Source organism: Anas acuta, chromosome 1, assembly GCF_963932015.1.
Source record: "Anas acuta chromosome 1, bAnaAcu1.1, whole genome shotgun sequence".
In the NCBI taxonomy this organism is placed as follows: Eukaryota; Metazoa; Chordata; class Aves; order Anseriformes; family Anatidae; genus Anas; species Anas acuta.
In genome coordinates this window covers 19,250,586-19,271,431 of record NC_088979.1, presented here as the reverse complement: position 1 = coordinate 19,271,431, position 20,846 = coordinate 19,250,586, and the positions used below count along the sequence as shown (strand labels likewise).

General features: G+C 37.2%; 2 protein-coding genes across 8 annotated transcripts in view; both read left to right on the top strand.

The window, feature by feature from the left end:
• The window catches only part of ZDHHC20 (zinc finger DHHC-type palmitoyltransferase 20), a 319,226-nt gene that overhangs the window by 114,604 nt on the left and 183,776 nt on the right, over positions 1-20,846 (top strand). The window lies entirely within an intron of this gene.
• MICU2 (mitochondrial calcium uptake 2) overlaps positions 1-20,846 on the top strand; it is a 150,036-nt gene that overhangs the window by 114,702 nt on the left and 14,488 nt on the right. For both annotated transcript variants that reach the window (XM_068671430.1, XM_068671422.1), the window contains exons 5-7: positions 3,536-3,583; positions 7,525-7,607; positions 12,023-12,085. In XM_068671430.1, coding sequence (XP_068527531.1) covers positions 3,536-3,583; positions 7,525-7,607; positions 12,023-12,085 — 194 coding nt within the window. The remainder of the gene's footprint in view (positions 1-3,535; positions 3,584-7,524; positions 7,608-12,022; positions 12,086-20,846) is intronic.

The following is a 20,846-nucleotide window of genomic DNA, read 5'->3' as shown; positions in this document are numbered from 1 at the left end:
GGTTGACACCACAGATCCCCAGCACATTCTGCCTGGGAAAACCGGGAATCCACCAACAGAAAGTGAAAATGTAGCGAAGCGACCCAGCCTGCTGCTGTTGCAATACCCACAGCTGACTGCTTGGCAGAAAATGGAGCTGCTGATATGCTTAGGCAGGCGTCTTTTCCATCCTGGACCACTGATCTTCTCTTCTATAGGACTTTGGGTCTCTATAGTCTGTCCTTCCAAGGTCTGGCAGGAGTTTGAGATGATGCAGGAACATGCAGTGCAATCATCCCTATGTCTCGACATTGCACAGAATCACAGAGCTGTTAAGGTTGGAAAAGAGCACCGAGATCATCCGGTCCAGCCATCTCCCTACCACCACTGTCACCCACTAAACCCTGTCCCCAAGCACCACGTCCAACCTTTCCTTGAACACCCCCAGGGACGGTGACTCCACCACCTCCCTGGGCAACCCGTCCCAGTGCCTGACTGCTCTTTCTGAGAAGAAATGTCTCCTAATTTTAACCTAAATCTCCCCTGGTGCAACTTGGAGTTTTTAAAGTTTTTGGTCATGATGCCCCTTTTAATAACATTGACACTTTTGTCTTCGCACACATTATTACTACATTTAAAAAGCTATAAATATTTATATATTAAATACTGCTTTTACAAGTACCAAAATAATGAATCTACACCTGTTCCATGATTTAACTGAGATTATTTTAACTACCATCAAATTGTTATTTAAATACCAAGCAGAGGGAAAGCTGTCATCAGTCCAGTTTGTAAAACATAAAGCTAGGGAATTCTGCCTTCTAGTGGGCAATTTTAAAATTCATGTCATATTTTGTGATATATTTATGATTTATTCAGCAATAAGAATATTGTACTGTTAGCATTTGATATAAAGTTTGAGGGGAGAGATTTCCAGGGAGGCATAGGGGAGTAAAGTAATTTAATGTTAGAAAATTACAATATTTTGCCAATGCTAAGTGCAAGAACTTGGCTGCAAGTGTGCTGAGTCATTCAACAGAATGTGAATCTTTATCTTTTAAATTTTGCTGGGACATGAATATAATTTTCTGTGCTTTTTTTTTTTTTTTTTGGAAGTTGTTCAATTGTCTCTTTTAAGTGTAAAATTTGAGTAACTTTATAATAATTGCTGCACAACAAAAAGAAAATTACAAAACTATTTAATTTACTTTATGTTTAAGATAAATCAGCCACTCACTACGGGTAGTAAAAGAACAATAGAATAATAAGAAGAATTTTTATGGAAACCAGTCCACAGGTTAAAAAGAAATCATATCTCAAGCGATTTTGGTATAACCACTCTGCCAGAAAATGCCAAACATGCTATGGATTTACTTTAAGGCACCAAGACAGGTTTTAAGGAACAACAAAGACATTTTTTACTTATTTTTATTACCTTTACCTTTTTACCTATTTCACTCTAGTGACTTCTCAGTTTAGGATAATATGATGCAGAGTCTGTCTCACCACTGCCATTTCTTGCAAGGCTCTCCTTCCAGCCCTCTGTAATCAGAGTGCAGAGAAGCATGCCATCATGCTTCTCCCTTGAGCCGATAATCAGGGTGTTTTCTTTAAAATGGTCTTTTCTTTAGATTCTACCATCTCTGTATAAATTTTGCACATTCTTTCTACAAAATTTTAGAAGGTATGCCATTCCCTGTCTGCACATACACCTAAAACCTTCAAGCACTCAGCATAATGTATCAATTATTGCTAACTTTTTTCCTCCGTTTTTAATAAATATAATCTACCATGTTAATATCAGTTCAAATGCTTTGATAGAGATGTTTTTCTTAGATCACCCCTTTGAGTGTGTCATCTCTTCTTGTATATCCCAACACTGGGCTCTACATTGCTCTGTCAAGTGGAAGCTCCTTGTCTTCACCTTCTGGGTCTTCCAAAAATTGTCCCCGTACATCTGAGAGGCAGACTCCCACTTCTGCTTGGCCAGTAATCTTCACTTGCTCATTACATTCTCATGCAGGGATCTCTGTGCTGGTTGCACTGCTGTCCATGACTGAGAAATATTTTCTATATCAACTTGAAAAGTTTCTGCCTTTTCTTCCTTTATATTCTTCCTTTAAATATTCTTTTACTGTGACACATGCAGAACAAAATTAGGGAGTAGGAATCTTGATCACTGTCCATCCCACTGTTTGCTTGATTTTTTCCCCTCCCCTATTTGCTTCTATCGATTTTTAGTCTCATCTTATACTTGGATGTGTAGGATAAAGAAGAGGGTAGGAGGTCTTTTTCTGATTGTTTGGTTTTGAGTTTGTAGAAAGCCTGGACACTTTGCCTAGAAAAATGATTGCAAGTTTTACAGCAAAGCAATTAATTGATGACCTTGCAATGACCATACTAGTCTATTGACAATGCATTAACTCTAAAAACTGTCAGCAAAACTAAATCTTTCAGACTGTTGTGTTTGGCATCTTAGTATTTCTAAACTCTGGAAGTTAAAACTTTAAGTGTTAAGTCACTGTCTGAGGCCAAACACAAATGTTGTTGGCTCTGTGTAACCATTTATCAGAAGTTAATTGTCTATCAGTGAAGCTTAAGTGGATTCTTTATCTATCAATTAGCTGTATATAAATTACAAAATATAGTTTATCTTTACACAGATAGCATGTCTGAACTTCATTATTTTCAGCAGCTACAGCATTATACAATGTTTAGCTCACAAGTTAAAAGTAGCTCAGTTATTTTGAAAAGTGTTTTACAAAAAAAAAACCTTTACATTTTTTTCTTCAAGCATTGTTGCAGGGCAGATGGTTCAGATTCTGTTGTTTAACCATCCTCGTTCTTCACTCTCTATCTTTAGCTTGTACGCTCTATTTTGACGCTATCACATCTTTGTGTTTGCTCAGGCTTTTCGTCTAAGGCGGTATTTCAAAGGAAAACACTGGAATTTTCCTTCAAAAGGGGGGAAAATACTTTCACCTTGTAGAAAGGACATGTTCCTATTTAAAAAAAAAAAAAAAAAGAAGCCTCCTCTTGGCACACAGCCCAGCCGTACTATCGGCGCAATCTAGCAGCTTGGCAGCTTTGCGTGTTGCCATGTTCCCCCTGAGAATTAGAGGGAAGCTGTTCTCCGCCCGGCCGAGGCTGCCAAGGGATGGAGTACTTTGATCCGTCAGGGTAATGTTGGAGTAGTTCTCCTCCCAGGTACTAAATGTGACAAAGCACATTTAATTTATTTCCCTTTTATATAAACATTGAATGTTTTCAGTGAGAATCCAGAGATTTAGTGCAGGCCTTTTATTAATACCAAATAAACCTTGCTCTCCTGATTAGACGTGAGCATTGATGAGTCTCTGGATAGGGAATTTTACCTTCAGAGCACTAAAAACAGAAGTAAAAACTTTATTAAATAATAATGTGGCTTACTTTAATAACCTATTTCATATGATGTTAAACTACAGTTTTTGTATTTATGAGATTTGATCTTTCAATTCTTGTTATAAGTATATATATATATATGTTGTGCAAGTCATTTTTAACTATTCCTTTTCAGGGTTGATATCTTATGCAGAGTACCTGTTTTTGCTGACCATCCTAACGAGTAAGTATTACATATTTAAAATACATATGCGTATATACTCAGCTGCTAACACCTTTCCAGGAACAGCTTCTGATATTTTTTCTCTTCTAATTTTCTACAGTATAGTTGGACTTAAAGAACAATTGTGTATAGTGTGATAAGGCATTAATATAAGTGGCTATAACTTTAGTTGATTGCAGCTTAGTTCCATAGTGTCCAAATTGGTCCATGGCATTGTGTCAAAAATCTTGATAAACCCTCACCGTAGGATCAGTAAAGTCCTTCAAGAATTATTGAATAAGGGGAAGCGTTGAATACAGGACCACATAAAGAGGGGAAAGAAGAACAGTGAGGGAAGATAAATAATTTTTCTCCTGGATAGCAATTTCAGTCATTTTGCACAATGAGATGTTAGCATTATAGCTCATGCAGTGGTGTAAAAAGCTGTTGCAGTGTCTGAAAGGTTGTTGCCTTGTATTTATATGCTCAGATACGGATGATATACATAAACAGCAGATTTCTAGAGTGTCCCTTTGTTTGACACTTTAATTCTTCTTTTTTTCATGTTTCTGTTCCTGTTGACTTTGTTTCCTTCATGGATTTTATATGTATTTCTTCCCCCTCCTTTACCTCCTTCCTTTTACTCTCACAGACAACTTTTTTTAAATCTTTTTTGCTCGGTATCTTCATTAGTCAGGGTCTCCCATCTCTTGTTTTTGCTAAGGGATGTGAAACTCATGTCTTGTCATGTGTGTAGAGAAGAAAGGTTTGGGCGGCTTCAGCAGAAGTCAGACCTGATCGTGTGGCTTGTTCTTGCAGACAGCTTCATCCAGCTACATAACAGAGCATGAAACAAAAACAAACAAACAAACAAACAAGCTTTCAGTGGAAGCAAACTCGCTTTATCTGCAAACAACAGGCATTTTGTTACTTGTGTGTGGAACTGATCTTCGATTTTCTAGTTCTCTTTGCCCATACTTACTCTCTTCTGTGCTTGCTACCTTCCTGCGCTGTTCTGATAAAGTGCAAGTGAAGCTGGAAAATACCAAGATTTGAGATGCAATGCATACAACAAGCATTAGGCAACAAGACCCCTAGACTAGAAGTGCTTGAGCCTCATGGCTTCAATGGCCTCAAGGCTTAATCAGTACTGATTGTTCAGTGCTGCATGTGACTTGAGTGTGAGTTATGCCATGTGTTCAAGTGTTGTTTTTTAATCACAAGTAATAGTACAGTCTTGACGAATAAAGCTAATTTTAAAAGTACTTGTTGCAAAACAAAAAAAAAAAGTTTTGTTTTTTTAAAGACAACCACTTTGTAACTTAAGAAGAATGCCTTGATTAAATTTGCAGAAATAGGTGCTGCAGTTTCTATTCATTCAAACTTCTGTGGTAGCTGAAAGTAACTTCATGCTAATTTAGTGCCTGAAACAATTAGAAAATTGAAGCTGTACCAGAGCAAGTTGTGCCACTTCTCCAAATAGTCAAACACTATTTTTCACAGAGTTTATATAGGAATATATTGAACTGCAAAAATAAAGGCACATCTCAATGAAGGACGAAAATAAAGTGTAAATGTTGTTGCTTTGGTTTCACAGAGGCCTAACCTACTGAGCAGTGTGAAAGCAAATGTCAATAAGTGTTGGTGTCTCCATCTTTGCCTAACAAGCATGCCACGTTAGTCAGCCTCCAGCTACACAACCTATCCCACTTTTGCTAGTGAGAATTAATGCAAGATTTCTTAAAGCAGATATTAATACTTAAATGACTTCTGAATCACCAACAGAGCAATAGGGAAGCCAAAAAAGGGTCAGCATAGTCCTGGCTACAGTATGTTGCTGGTCAGCCCATGCTGCCCGTCATATATAAAAGCGTTACTTGTAACAACACTGGACCTCCAAATGTAATTTAGTGGGAGACAAAGGCTTTATTTGCCAACTGTGATCTTCGTTCTCTTTTCTCTGTGCCTTGTATTATTGTCTTTTTTCTTTCAGTGCTGTATTGAATTTCATTTTCAGCAATTGGTTAATGGAATTTTTGGTAAAAGCTCTGCCTGCCGAACGAGCCTAAGAACTGAAACTGTCACCACGGCTAAAAGCTTTGCTTCAATTAGCCAGTCACTGAAGCTGACAGTTTGGTCAAAGCAGGAATGGTTGCAGGGGAAGCACCTAAGTATAACCTGCACTCACAGCTAAGATGAAACTCATGGGCTCAGATTTTGGAATTTTGCCTGATTCTAATTAAATACAAATATATCTGAAGTAGTCTTTGAACTATGCTTATTTTACGAATGCATACCTTTGGGGTTACATCATATCAGATAAGTATGTCATCTCTGAACAGTATAAGCAGCTTTAGGTCCTATATTTTCAGTAACAGCTTTCTTATCTGAAAATTGCAACACAGATGGTATGAATTACTATTAAATACATCAATTACTTTTATTCTCTAAATATGTTATAGGATAGACTCCTCTTGCTTTTGTACTAGTAACACAAATTTAGAGTGAGGCATTTCCATGGAAAGGAAGCCAGTTTTGATTATTGTGACCCAGTTGCTGGGGAAGGGCTCTGCTATGCAGATTGCAATGGTATTTATAAACTATCCTTACATCACAAGGTTGCTTCACAGAGACCGTTAATTGGCTGCTGAAGATGTAGTTATTTCTAAAATGTAAAAATAGTTCTTTGTTTAACCATCTTGCTATCACTTAAAAAGAACAGGGTATTTCTTTAACTTTTTGCCTTTTCAGAAAGACTCTAAAAAGAAGCAAGACATGAAGCTTTGTAGGATGGAACTGGAAAAATGTACTTCCAAAATAAAATAAAATAAAAATCTCTGGAGGCATTAGTGTTTGTAGAGATACTGCTTCACTGCCCTCATGAGTCCAACATTACTCTTGGAAGCATGAATATATGCTGCAGAAGATAACTCCATGGCTTTTGCTTTAATGCCTGTCATGACTGTGTTGTGGAATTAATTCACCTGCTTCAGAAATTGCTGGGATAAGAGCTGGCTACTTCAGTGAGCTGTAAATACATTTCAGAAGCACACTGCTCCTGTGTGGGCTTGCTAATGAGCAAGGTCACCTCGTGTAAGCAAAGTAAGATCAGGAAATTGTGGGAAGGAGTTCAGAATGCAGTTTTTATAGTGCCTGCAAGACGCAGAACTCATTAAGCGTTCGCGTTGAAAAGAAACATCCACACGATGAAGGAAATGCAGGGTAAAGTTTTATAAAATTCCCGAAAAATTCAGCTTGATGGGAAGCATACAAAACATGCTTTTGTCAGAAAAAAAGGCCAGAAATAGCAGTTTATTACTTCTCAGTAACATTTGAGTACATTGTTTAGGGAGGATGGAGAAGGAAAAACAGGCTTGTGGCTACCACAATGGGAGCGGGAGCTGGAAGAACTTGGAGCACCTACAAGATCAGTCCATTTTCTAGACTAGTGCAGACAGAAAATAGTGACATACAGTATCACAGGGAAGAAGTACTGGAGAAATACACTAGCTCTTTCACACAATTTGGTAATTATTATTGGTTTCTCAAGTCTCTTTCCAGTCATGTCAGCTAAGAAGTAGCTTTAATAAAGAGGGCAGAGCTGGACTTCAGAACTGAGCCAAAATGTATAGAAAATATATGTGAAAGACCATAACAGTAGGACGTACAACATACTCACAGTTGTCTGGATCAGATGGACATTTGTGGCAGTATTTAGGCATTGCTGCCATTTGTTGCTTTGCCATTGCATTAATAACCCCTTGAAATGGTAGTAAAAATTATTTTTGGAATGTTTGCTTATATTGAAGGAGGTACATATGGTTGACTGGAAATATGAAGTACATGCATGGCTGCGGCAAATGGAATCTGCAGGCAATATTCCTTTTAGATTAAATATTTATGTACTAGTGTAAATGCGTGTGTGTGTGTACACCATAAAGTTTTTTCACACTTTGTTGCAGAACCCCAGACTGGATTTAAGATCGCTTTTAAAATGTTGGATACAGATGGCAATGAGCAAGTTGAAAAGAAAGAATTCTTTAAGGTATGTGTATGTATGTGCATATTGATTTTAAAGCATTTAAGTATTTGCATAGGTTGTATTTGCTAAATGATTTTTTTTTTAATTTTTAAACCTATTTTTTTTATCTAATCTGTGATCACACGTTTACTAAAATACTTTATATGAAAGGAGTACATAGCAAAGCATTGCTGTAGAAATGCTTATCATACATGAATCCGCTTTGAATATTACCTTTAGCTTGTATCTAAACCTTTCTTACTGGGGAGGCAGGAGTTATTCTACATCCCTTAATCCTGGAAGCTAATTTAAATAACTAGCCCAAGCCAGGAGCATGTCACTGAGTTGGTGAACAAGGATGCAGCCAGTGGTCTGGTGCCTGAGCTCGCTGCTGGGCCCAGTTTGGCTCAGTCGTGTAGGGGTAGCCTATAGGGTTGGGCAGCATATAGGATTAGACAGAAGCAATGCCAGAGCATTGTGCAAGAACTAAACAAACTGTCAAAGGCAGTGATAGTTCTCCCAAAAGCAAGTACTGTTTTTTAAGGCAACTTGGCCTTAACTTTAAGGCAACTGGCCTTATGGAAATCCAACCAACTTGATTTTAATTGGTAGAAGTACTTTTTCCAGCAGACCAAGCTATGCTATTTCTTACACTTTTTATCAGAAGATTAGACTATGTTCTTCTTTGAACAGTCTAGGAAAGGCACAGTCTAAGACATGTTTTCACTCCCCACTGTAATCTCAGTGTGAAGACTGGAAGCTTTCAGTCTTCAGGGTGAAACCTCGTGCAAGTATGGTGGCAATTCTGCAGGTGGGACTTTACTTCTGGTGTTCCACCAGAGCTTCTGGGTGCAGTTTTCACAGAGAGAAAAATGGTGTGTTGATAATTCTTTAAAATGTTTGTGTAAAAACAGTTAATATAAGATTGCTGAGATAGACTCCATATAGTTTGCTAGTCAAACTGTAACATGGTATAATTAGTGTCTGCTTTTCCTGTCTTAGTGGTAAAATTCTGACTTTATTGAATTTAAAACTCCTTTTGATAGTCTACTGGTTGTTAATCTCCTTTTTCCTTTGAAGAATCCTAGAGCAGCTGCAGGAAAACACTGAGGAAACGTACTTTAATCAGTTAACCTGTCACTTTAAATAATAGTTATATTGATAACAAATACAATAAATAATGGCAAGTGGTGGACAAATTACAGACTTCTGTATTTTGTTCCTGTATTTTTGCACAATGAAACATCATCTCTGTTTCCTGTGAACATTTGAAAGTGCTGGCACTTGAAAATATAATTCCTTCCATAATTCATACTCTCAGAAAAAAATGTGTAGAAAATCTGCTTAATAAAAATAAAGGGAAAAGAGGAGAGTGTTCAGCATAGAGAAAGTTAACAGAGCAGTACCAATGAAAATACCGTTAATTTCCACAGAATATTTGACAATAATTCTAGGAAACTTAGGTAAGAACTTTGTATTTTTGTTTGTAAAATGTCAGTCATGCTTTGAATTGTGTATATCTCAACTCTAATGTGTTAATGAATAACCAAGCACAAGATGTGTCATGTGAATCATTCCGGAAAGGGAGAAAGGCAGCAAGCAGACTCTAAGCCCAAGTCCTTAATGCTTGAAACACATGATAGAGATAGATAAGCTGTTCAGAGCTGTGTGGATCAGTCACTGAAGGAATATGAGATGCAGGATTTCCCAGTGGATTCACTGCTCTTTCCTAATATCAAGTGAATGTTCAGGGACGGAGATCTTGAATGCAATTCCGTGATTTGAAAGAGAGAGGGTTCTCTTTTCCTCTACAGCCTTTCCACTTCTGTATACATTTTCCTCTTTTCAAGGAGAAGTTTAGGGAAGGGGACAGACTCCTCTCTCCTCTATATCTCTTTGTGTTCAAGCCAGTCTATTTTTAATTTCTCCTTCATCCGTGTTTCAGTGGTAAAAGTCAAAATGCAAGAGACATTGCACCTTATTCCAGTATTAGGGCCCAGAACCACAATTTGTGTTTTGAGGTAGGCATTTACAAGGATTTTCTGCTTTGCCCTGCAGTTCCAGAATGAAGCAGACTTGGTAAATATTGGGTTTTCACAGACCTTAGTGACAACCCTGCCAGAGTGCACGAAGTTGTTTCCCAGACCTTTATTATCTTCATCCTTGCAAGGACTGTAGGATACTGGCCAAGGCATTCATATGAGACTTGGCAAGAGGGATTTCCAGATATATGCATCCCTTGAAGTGGAGTCTGACACTAGTGCACATAATAACCCAGGCACCTTCACCTGAGACCCTCCATCAAGGATAAGGCTAGCAGAGGTCCAAAAATCCCTATCAAATAGGGAATTTCCCTGACTGTCCTGATGAAAGATTTTTAAGTAAAAATTGAATGTTATATCCAATGGAGTTGGATATATCCTTTCAATCAGCTCATCTTCTTCAGAAAATACTACTTCTTTGTAGGCCTTTAGTAGAGAGGCATCCATTATGCATAATAGGCCTCATTCTCTTTGAATTTGCCATTAGTATCTCACTGTGATGAACAGATATAAATATTAAATGCAGATAAATGTTACATGGAGAAGTTCAGTATTAGAGGCCATTGCTTGAGGGCAGAATTTGTATCCCTCTTTGAGCAGTTGATGCACTGTGCTGGAAAAAATCTGCAAACTACTGGAAACTCTCATCATTTTTTCCCAAAGTATGGTTTCAAGCAACGTAAGGATTTTCAGTCTAAGAAAACAATAAACAAGATCTTCTAGAATATTTGAAAGAAAAATTATACTGCAAGTCTGTGTTCCTTAGTATTCTTTGCAGATCTTCTGAGAGTCCTTCATAAATAAAACCCAACAGGAAAAATCATATTTTCTCTCATTTGGAAAGTATTACCCATTTTTCATGTAAGAAAAAAATAAAATTTGTCAGAATATGGCGGAGCAGATGTATTTTTATCCAGAGGTCTATATTGCTATTTTGCTATCAGGAAATTCATAATGCACTTACTGTACTGGCCAGTCGTTTTTGTAAGTGATCAAAAATAAAAAGAATTTGGAGAAACTTGGAGAAACTGGTACTGTTGACCTGTCTCATATTTAGAAAAGTCATGCTTTTCTAAAAATAATAATAGAAAACTCAAACTGAGGCTATCGAAAGAAAGAGAGAAAAAAAAAAAAGAACAGGTGAATCAGTCAAAATTTGAAGGCCATACAAAAACCTGTGGCAACAGAAACAGTACAGTTTTTTCTACCCACTACTTACAAGCCCATATTGCTTCTCTAAAAACATAGCCAAAAAGAAAAAAAAATGAAAAAAATGAAAAAAAAATATATATAAAGCCCTAAGAAGAGATTTGAAAAGCCCACAACATAATGACCATGCTAATTTGATCATGGATTTTTTTCCCAGTTTTAATGGGCAGAGTGAGGAATAGCTCAGAAATGTTTGAGAAACAAGCCAGCAGTGTCAAAAACCCTAGCTTTAAAACCATCTTTCCTAAAGAGTCTAAATCCAGAGTACTCAGAATAAGTCCATATCTACACCTAACATTTAATAAGTCCCTTCTTCTTTCATTTTTGCTGTCCTTTTGAGGATTCGTGCAAATGTCTATGAAAGGTAGGTATACCCTATGCTATGATAAATCACTCATTCTTTGGTCCTGTTGTCCCCCCAGGCTAAAATAAAGTCATAAGGAAAGCTTGCAGCCAAGATACAGTTTAGATGCTTTTAATAATCAGCAAATTAATGTATTTCCTATATTACCTGAAAGCTCTACTTCAGACAGTGAAAGTATGTTCTCAAGTGTGAGTCATTCCAGTACTTCTAAAGATAGTATTGGCCAACTCATTCAAAATTCATTTCATTTCTGGGGTGGAGTGGAAACTCAGACCACATTCTGCTTCATTCCTGTTCTGAAAACCTGGTTGCTTATTTAATTGAATTACTCTTTTTTGATAATTGTATAGTACCTCATTTGAACAGGCATGTTTTTCTTGTCTAGAAGAACTTGTCCATAGCAGAACTACACAGAAATGTGTAGGAGGACAGCATGAAAATCACAGAATAATTTATATTCCCCAAGTGACCCTTGATTTTGTATCCCTGAGTTTCGAGATCTTACGGAGTGAATACTAAGCTTCTAGTGCAAAAGCATCTCTTCTAAAAAGAGTAATTGTTGGGTTGCAAGAGAGAGATTCAGATGTGCTGCTTGGCTATGTTAACCACAATAGATCAGACTTTCCTGGGAAAAAGTGTGTTTGAATAGCAAAATATCCTTAAGTATGCAAATACCTTGTCATGACCAAAGAACCTTGCAAAAGCGTTACTGAGTTTATAATTAATAAATGGTGAAATTAATAGAAGTTTCTGAAAAAAAAGAAAGCTCTTGTAAGATCTAATGTGTAATTTTCCTGTGTTTTGTAATGTCTAAACAAATACAGCTGCAGAGAATCATTGGAAAGGAAGACGATTTAAAAACAGCTGGAGATGAAACAGTATTTCAGGTATGAAATAGAGACACATTTTTCTTTACAAAGCTATTGTCATATTTCCTGTGAACTTTTTTATTTTTAGGTAAGTGTTATTGTTTTAATTACATATAAGTTCATGATTTGTCAACTTTACTTTCTAACTGGGAAAGAAAAATGATTTTCATTTCTGAATGTCCTGTTTAAATGTATGCAATTAATGTTTTACTACTGTGTAGTCACTCCACTATTTGGTTTCTGTAAGCCTCTGTTTCAAAGTAACTCTTCCACACTTCAGAAAAAGACAAAAACCTCTGAATTGCCATGTAGGAAAAGATGACTTTGCAAACAAAAATCGATGCCTTAAACTTACCTAAGTGCTGCTAATGCAGTAATATCACCTTGTTTTGAGTTGGTTTGAAATGTAGTTGGTCTCATTAAGATGACAAAGGCAAAGATCACTTTATATAGGTCCACTTCCAAAAAGAAATGGCTTAAATCCAGACCAGAAGAAGAACCAATTTTAGAATGCAGTGTTCCAGCCAGATTAGAAGTTTCACTGGATTTCAGACCATTCAGACATAGCAAATATGTATCGTTAGTCAAAAGAGCAGGTAAATTCCTGATCAATTCTGTCTGTTTTTCCCTTAATCCTGACAGTATAACCTACCTTTTTTCCTGAGTAGAGTCTTTGCCAGCTGCCATCTTTTCTTCAGTCTCTGTTCAGCACAGAGACATATCCTGTTACCTGGATGAGATTGAATGAGACTGAAAACAGAGGGGGAAGTTCACAGCATTCTGAAAACACTTCAGGATAAACTGATGAACTGGGGCAAAGGAGAGGGAGAGTAGAGATGGATTATCTGCATCTATTGCTATAAGGTGCTGCTTGCATCAGCAGCACTACTTCTTGCTTAAATTGGATGGCATAGATGAAGTGTTTTTCTCTCCACAGACTTGCTTTCTGTCTTAAACTGAAAATGGATAGTTGGGAATAGGGCAGCAGTGGCTAATGTTGGAAGCATTTGATAAGAAAATCATACAGGGATCTGCTTTATAAACCTGTCATGCATCAGCATTTTTTACAGAGAGTAGGTCTGGCTTGGCTTGTGTTTACTTTTTCACCAATCCAGGGAAAAATGGAAGTGACGGTATTGGTAACACCGTTAATATTTACTAGGCATAAACAAAAATTGTTTCTGTTCCATGAAGGTATTGGTCAATATGCGTGCAAAGTTCAGCTGAAAATTATTTAAGTGAGTAGCAACCTTCTTTTTTGAATCATTTCATCAGTCACAAGGTTAAAATAGCTAGCTTTAATAGGGTTGTCTACTCCTCAAAGCCAATTTCAATTGAGATTTAACTGCCATGACAGTGAAAGAAGAAGGATCTTTATTCTGCATGAATGCACAGCTATAGTATAAAATGTCTAGAGAAACTTTGATACCGTTGGACAGATTTAGCTATAAACGTGAGCTTAGTGGAAGCTAATTAAATACCTGAGCCTGACTGTCTATTTAGTCATGCTTCAAAATTTATCTTCAGAATTCTCCATTGAAAAACATCCATTGAATGGATGTTTCTTAGCAGATTGTAAGTGGACTTACAGCCTATTCAAAAGATGAATTAAATATATTTGCATAGTACAGCTATCTTGACTAACTGTTCTGTTACAATTTTTCTTTTGATTTTTCTATCCTGTCTTTTGTCTCTCATAACATAAGGTGCTTATAAGCAGTGAATGTGACTATACTAGCAGAAATTTCTTTACTAAAAGGGTTGTGCAGCATTGCCCAGGGAAGTGGTTGAGTCACCATTCCTGGAATTTTTGAAGAAACATGTAGATTTAGAACTTAGTAGTATGATTGCAGTATTGATGAGTCAGTATTACTTTCAAGCAAAGCAAGTAAAGCATAAAAACATGTATTTTAAATTGTCAGTGTTTTTTGAAAGCCGGGATATTTCAACAGAAGTTTGCTGTTTCAGATAATTCTTTATTTCCATACTTTCACAATTTGCATACAGGTTTGCTACTATTTCAAAGCAATTCCAGGATCTGATACCAGATGGAAAAAAAATGTTACTGATTTATGAAAATCAGATTTAAATTGTGGTCTACAACTTCATTTAACCACCAGATATACATATCAGGTATTTTCTCTGTCCACCATGTAGGCAAAGGTCCCAGTCAGTCATTTACTGTTTAGAGATACCACTCGGTACTCATAGTGTGTTAGGAAAAGAAAGCGCAGCTGTGCTCTTAGGTCCTTGCATCTCTGTTTCCTTTACTGAGAATTTGAATACAACTCTAAAATTCAGAATTTCACCAGTTATGAATGGCCCTTGACTGGAATTGCAGTGGACTTGGTTATCTAAACAAGCACATTTCAGTTGAAGGATTTACTTTTTCCAATGTTAAAATCAATGCTGGAAGAAAAAAAATCTGCCCAGCCTTAGCCAATCCAGTTGTTCAAGAATCTGCTTGTTGACTTTTGCAGGGCATGCAAACTGATTTGTTCGTAGCATAGGCATGCACGTGGTGAAGGAGAGATGCAGGCACACTTACAGAACCATCAGTCTGGTGATCAGTAGACTGGAGAAGTGCAAAAGTGAACAGGGGCAGTGACTGTCTTACCTGGCCCATCTTCCCTATAGGCCAAAAGCAATGCTGCATCTATGATTCTATGATTCTATGATCTTGCTTCTTAGCGCAACCGTACTTTTTCATGTAAGACATCCAGCTGAGCATCTGACCTTGCTTCTTGAAATAGGAGAGGAATATTGCAGAGTGTTATAGGGAAGTGCATGAGCTAGAAGAGTTTGGTATATTTTGAAAAACACGTTGTACAGTTAAAGGCACTAGTTGCTTCTTTATGTTGGTGCCCAGAGTTCCTTAAAAACTAAGTTCTAATTGTGTTACGTGCATTAGCATTCTGGTAGGGAAAACAGTGCTAATGTTTGCAGATACCTGCTATACAGCCCAGTGGTCTGGAAGAGGGACTGTGCTCTTGGGCCCTTCAGTTGAGATTAATGAGTTATCAAGCAGTTTCAATACCTCTAATTTAATATGCTTTGTGTAATGGCTAAACTTAGAAATTAATTTTAGCTATTGTTAGAAAAGGAATGGCACTACAGAGTCTTCTGTAGTTCTTAAAATTGAATTACCTGCATTGTTAAATTCCCAAATGATTAAATGCATGCTTCTGAATTCCATAGTGAACACGTTTTTATACAAAGTATCTCATTTCCATACATTTTTTTAAACATTTAACTAGTACTTAGGGACACAGCCATTAATCTCTTTTAAATGGTATAATTTTAGACCCACAAATGGATATTTTCCTATTTATTGTGTATCACTTGTTTTAGCTTGTCTACTTCTCTTTTTTTTCCCCCTTTTTTTTTAGTCCTAAGAGAGCTGAATGACATTAGTCGTTCACACATTTATCACCACTTCTGACCTTCAGGCATTGCAACATTGCAATGCATCTCCTCAGCCCCAGAGACTGAATGGGCCATCATAACTTGTCCATCCACTCCTTAGAATTTCTAATTAATTTAAAGTTTTCTGTCGATAGCTTCAAAGTCTGCAAAGCCCTGGGCTCAGAATAACTAAAGATTGACTAAACCAAAGGGAGGAAGAAGGTGATTAACAGCCATGGTCTTCTAGTGCAGTAATACTCTGTAACAGGGGTACCACATATCTGTGCAGCACATGAAATTTTCCAAGGATGTGGCCCAAGACTAAAATTATTGTCCCTCCCAAAAGAGTGCATCATAAATCTTGCCACCTTTCATTTCTTTGCAATGCACATTTCTTCTTGAACTGCCTTCTCCAACATACATGTGCATGTTTTGTATCAGCCAATTAACACCGAATTCTGTTGAACAGCTTTTGGATACATTAAAATGAGGATTGTTGCTCTGATCCTGCATGTTTTAAAGGAACTTGTCCAGGAAGGTAAATCCCATAAAGATCCAAGCAGTACAGCGTCAAAATATTCAGCTATTAAAAAGCTGCTGGGTTGCTCACGGGCAAGGAAATTATTTATTTTTCCACATGATTTGATGACAGTATAGCCTCAAGAGAGATGAATAAACATCCTTTCTGCCATCTTTCTAGACACCTGTTGTGCGAGTACATTACCATGGGACTGGACAGTGAAAGTCTCTCCCACGAGGAATTCATCTGGAAGTCTGCTGTGGTCACAGCAGCACTGCTTTCCATTTCTCCTTTAGTCTCTGCTGTGTAACCTCATCTGAAGCCCTTTCAATTACAGAGCTTGAGATGCTAGATAGCAATGCGGGCTCCTCACAAGCCAGGGAGGACACAGGCTCTGGCCTTACAGCTGTAAGAGCTGCAGTCCTAGAATCAGAAGTTGTAAGAAATTGGTAATAAGGTTGCTCTGCTCTTATGACTACATAGTGCATTTGCTTATAAAATTAATTGGAACAAACTGGAAAAGCTGCATGTAATTAGGATTAGTTGGCATTTTGTGACAACTGGCACTTGGGGCCCGAATATGGAACACCTGGTTGGGACAGCGGGGTGGGGATGTTGGTGACAAGCTCTGGATCTGCTTCAGCGCAGACAGCAGGGAGCTTCAGGCATGCTGGGAGCGCACGTGCTTTGCCTCAGAGGCCAAATTAACATTAATCAAAAGAGCGTGCTTCACAAAGCTTAATACCTCCTGAGGGGGGTCCTCATTATGAATTCTCTACTTTTTATGGAAATTAATATTTTTAAAGCGTGGTATGACAGGGAGGCAGGGCCTGAATTCCTGCGAGGAATTTACACCAAAGCTGCTTCCCCCCACTGCTACCACTGCACCTGTCAGGCCTGATTCAGCAAGGTTGGGTCCCTCTCACCATGCTGGCAACAACTTGAGTTGGAACCTACTCCTACTTTTGTCACAAAGTGTCCCCACAGTGTGTGCTCCTAGATTAGCTTTATCCTCTCCAGCTGGAAAACTTTTTTATTCCATACTTCCTCAGGAAACAGAGGCAGGCCTTGGGGTGGGGTGCTGCAAGCAGAGGACCAGTGACTAGCCATTATGGTACAGCATAGGCACTCCATAGCATCATCTGTCATTAAAGAACAGCTAACACCCAGGCAGTAGGAGTGCTCAATATTGTCAAATGCTAGATATAAGTTGTTTGTTGTTTACAAAATGCTCCTTGGGATTTCTTATCAGATACTGTCTGTTATGCCTTGAATAGGAAAAAAAAAATGCACAGTTTAGCCTGTCTGTACCAGACCTGGTGTTTCTTGAATCCTACCCAGTGAGAAAGTGCCTTGCAAAACATTCATAACTTTAGTATGGATTTACATGATTAAAGCTGATTCATTCTAAAATTACATGTTGTTCATTTTGGAGCCCTGGCTGGGCTCGCTGGGCTTTGCCAAAAAAACGGCTGCTTTTGGAGATCTGGATCTCCCAGTCTCACTAGCTTGCCTGTTTACAACTTTTCTGACTGGCTGAACGTGGTAGGATTAATCATAATGGATGCATCTTTAAAAACTACTTCCCACAACTGAGTTATAGTTGTTATAACTGTAGAGTTGCGGGATATATATCCCAACAGTTTGTAGACTCTCAGAATGACAAAAACCTTGATGGTCTTGAGTCATGTTTGAGAGGAAGCTGCTTAGAGTGAAGACTAGATGACCTCCAGGGATAGTAGCCTGCCATGAAGAATTAACTGACCTGGCAGATGAAAAACAAGTAACATTTCAGAGAAATGCACTCTCAGAAAAAAATTGCAAGGATTTAGTCTTAACTTCAGAAAGATCTGTGTCATCCCTAGCAGATAGAAATTAATGTATTGTTCTCCTTGATCCTACTTTCACTACTACCTCTGTTCTTCATACATCTACTCACCATCTATCCATCTATCTTAACCAAAAGAAAAAAAATAAAAAATATGTATTATTTTACATTTGCTATTAAAGCAATATATTGTAAAGCAAATGCCATCTCCCAGGAAGCAAGTAAGAGAACAAGGAACATATTATAGATTTTAATCATGATGAATACTTTCCAGTCATGCCTCAAGCAAATTCTGCGATGAAAGGTAGTGAGAATCCAAAGACAGTAAGTCTATTAACATTTCAGATGAGTTTTGAAAATCAGTTAGGTACGTTATTATGAAAATCCTGTCTCACTATGTGATACATTTCTCAGTGGCACTTGTTGCTGCTTGCTGCAGTATCAGGTCCTAAATGTCAAAAGCTCAGTGGGGAGGTACAGGATTAGGTAGGTCTGTTCCCGTGACTCAGTGTTTGCAGCATCAGGTTTCTATGTTAACAGTCTATGTAACATTAAAAGGAAATATCTGATCATGTTGTCTGATTTCATTTAACAAGGAATAGTTGCATAATTCATCATTTAGTGGTACTTTTGTAAAGTGTACAAGGTGTTAACATTACTCTAAGGACATAGGCTCATGTTTGTAATATGTACACGTGTGTTCATTAGAAAATAAAGACTTGAGTGGCACCAGAGCTTGGTCTTCAGGATTCTCTGTCTGAATCAGTGGACCCAGGAACATGTCTGAACTTCCCAGTTGAGACACATGTCCCTGCCCCATTCCATGCTCGCATCAAGATGCAAGTCAGAACACCACCATCCCTTCTCCTCTCTGTGCCTCAGCTTTCTGTAAAGCACACAACCCCAGAAGTTGCTGTAGTGCACCTTCTAAGGGCTGAAGCCACCAGACACAGCAGAATACAAACTTTCACTCAGTTTAGATAGTGGTTCTATGACTGAAAGCTACTGAAAGTCTGATCCTTTTTACAGCTGCAAGATTAGGTTATCATCTCATTCTGATTGCCAAGAGACATTCCAAATGTAAGTTGTTGTTCTACCTAAGCTCAGGAGGGCGAGGTGTTGGAAATATTAATAGAGCTCTCATTATCTTCTAACAAAGATTTGTCATGTTCGTACTAATTTATAGATTTCAGTAGCAAAAGCTCCTAATGATTCTGTGGACAAAAAGGAATTATGTACTAACATGTACTTTAATTTAATAGCATTAACTCTAGTAAAAGCAATTTTTTGAAATTTTACCCTTAAGCTGTAGCCTCTCTGGTCTCCTATTGCATATTCTGTTTTAAAGAAATGTACTGATTTCTGGTTTTAAAATACATTGAGCTCTCACTAACAGAGTGTTTGGACATCTGCCAATTCCACTTTGGAATTTAAACTGATAAAGAGGGTAGCCAACAAGTAGGTGCATATTTGTTATAAATCCAGGGATAGGCTTTGTCATCTTAGATAAGATGAGATAGCTATTGTTTGTATGTCTTCTTCTAGCTTGTATCTAGAGAAACCCAAATAGAAGAAAAATCTTTTTCTGTTGAAGTTTTACTTTTTAAAACGTTATTTTAAACTTTGTTTTTCAGCTCACTTGCAACACAACACTGAATTTAATATGGAGTCATTAAATTGGAAGCATTAAATTATGTAATATTTTATTTTTTAAAATTACATCAGCAAATGTATTCCTTGCATTTTTCAAGTGTTTTTTGTACAAATAAGAAAAACACACAAAAAGCAGATTAGAGTCTCCCTGCAGTGAGAAATACATTGATTCTTCTCTGATTCTTCTCAGAAAACTTTACATTCTGTCATTAATAGTTAGGGTTTGACATGCAAACAAGCATACACAAAAGGTTGACTTTTGACTTTCAAGAAAGCCTATATGAACATTTATGCTTCAGTCTTCTGATCAGTAATCTGAAGTGATTAAAGTTTAGAAGGATGGACCTTATGGATACTGAAATATTCTTTGCCTGCAGTTAAATGATAAAGTTCAGTAAGTGCAGTTTGCATATGGCTTGAAAAGTTTTTTTTCTGTGTTCACTCACACTTAGTTTGTATCACTGACATTTAGTGAATTGTGGCTTGCAGTCGAAATGAGGAATGTTACCTCTTAACTATAAAATAACTGTGTCACATATGCAGTAAGCATGAAACACGCAGTGGGCTAATGGGACTTGTTATTGATGATGCTGAAAGCTAAATAACCATTAGTATTAAATCTTATGAATAGACTCTTATCTTTCATCTTACCTCTTCAACCAGATAAAAGACACAGAGGCTATTTAGATGTCATAAGAATAGTTTGTTGAAATCCCTCTGGACTTAAAAAAAAAATCTCTCTTCATGTTGCTTAGTGTTTTGTTGCGTTCAAAGAAATGCCAGTATGCTAGTGCTGAAAGAAGAATAGAGCAGAAATCCAGCATTATGTGTGGTTTTAGGCTTGTTAAAGATGCTGTTGAGTTGAAAAAATGTGCATCCTTTTTCTGCAGAAATCTCTTCATCACATTTAGAAAACGTAGAAAAAATGAAGAACACTGAAGATTGGCAAGAAGCCTTCTAAGACAATATAATAATAGAATACTGTGAAAGTTTGTATTTTTCTAGTTTTATTTATAGTTTTTAGATGACTGTAACAAATTAGAAATGCCTGACTAAAAACTTTTTTTACAGAGATGTTAACTTTATTTAAAGCCCCTATTCACCTAAGCATAAGGCCTTTTAAAGATTTAACTAGCAACATTCTCATTTCTAATAATAAAATACGCCAAAGGTGGTTGTAAATTGTACTCAGCTTTCATACAGAATATTTAGAAGTAGTGCATATACACAGTGTTACCAATTAATGTTAAAGAATTATTCAGCTTTGAGATTCTTTTGTGATAGCTTTGGGAACAGTAATTCAATTACAAGCATCTCTTGTGAAATTCTAGTTCAAATAAATATTTCCAGATTCATTGTGAATAGATAGCAAT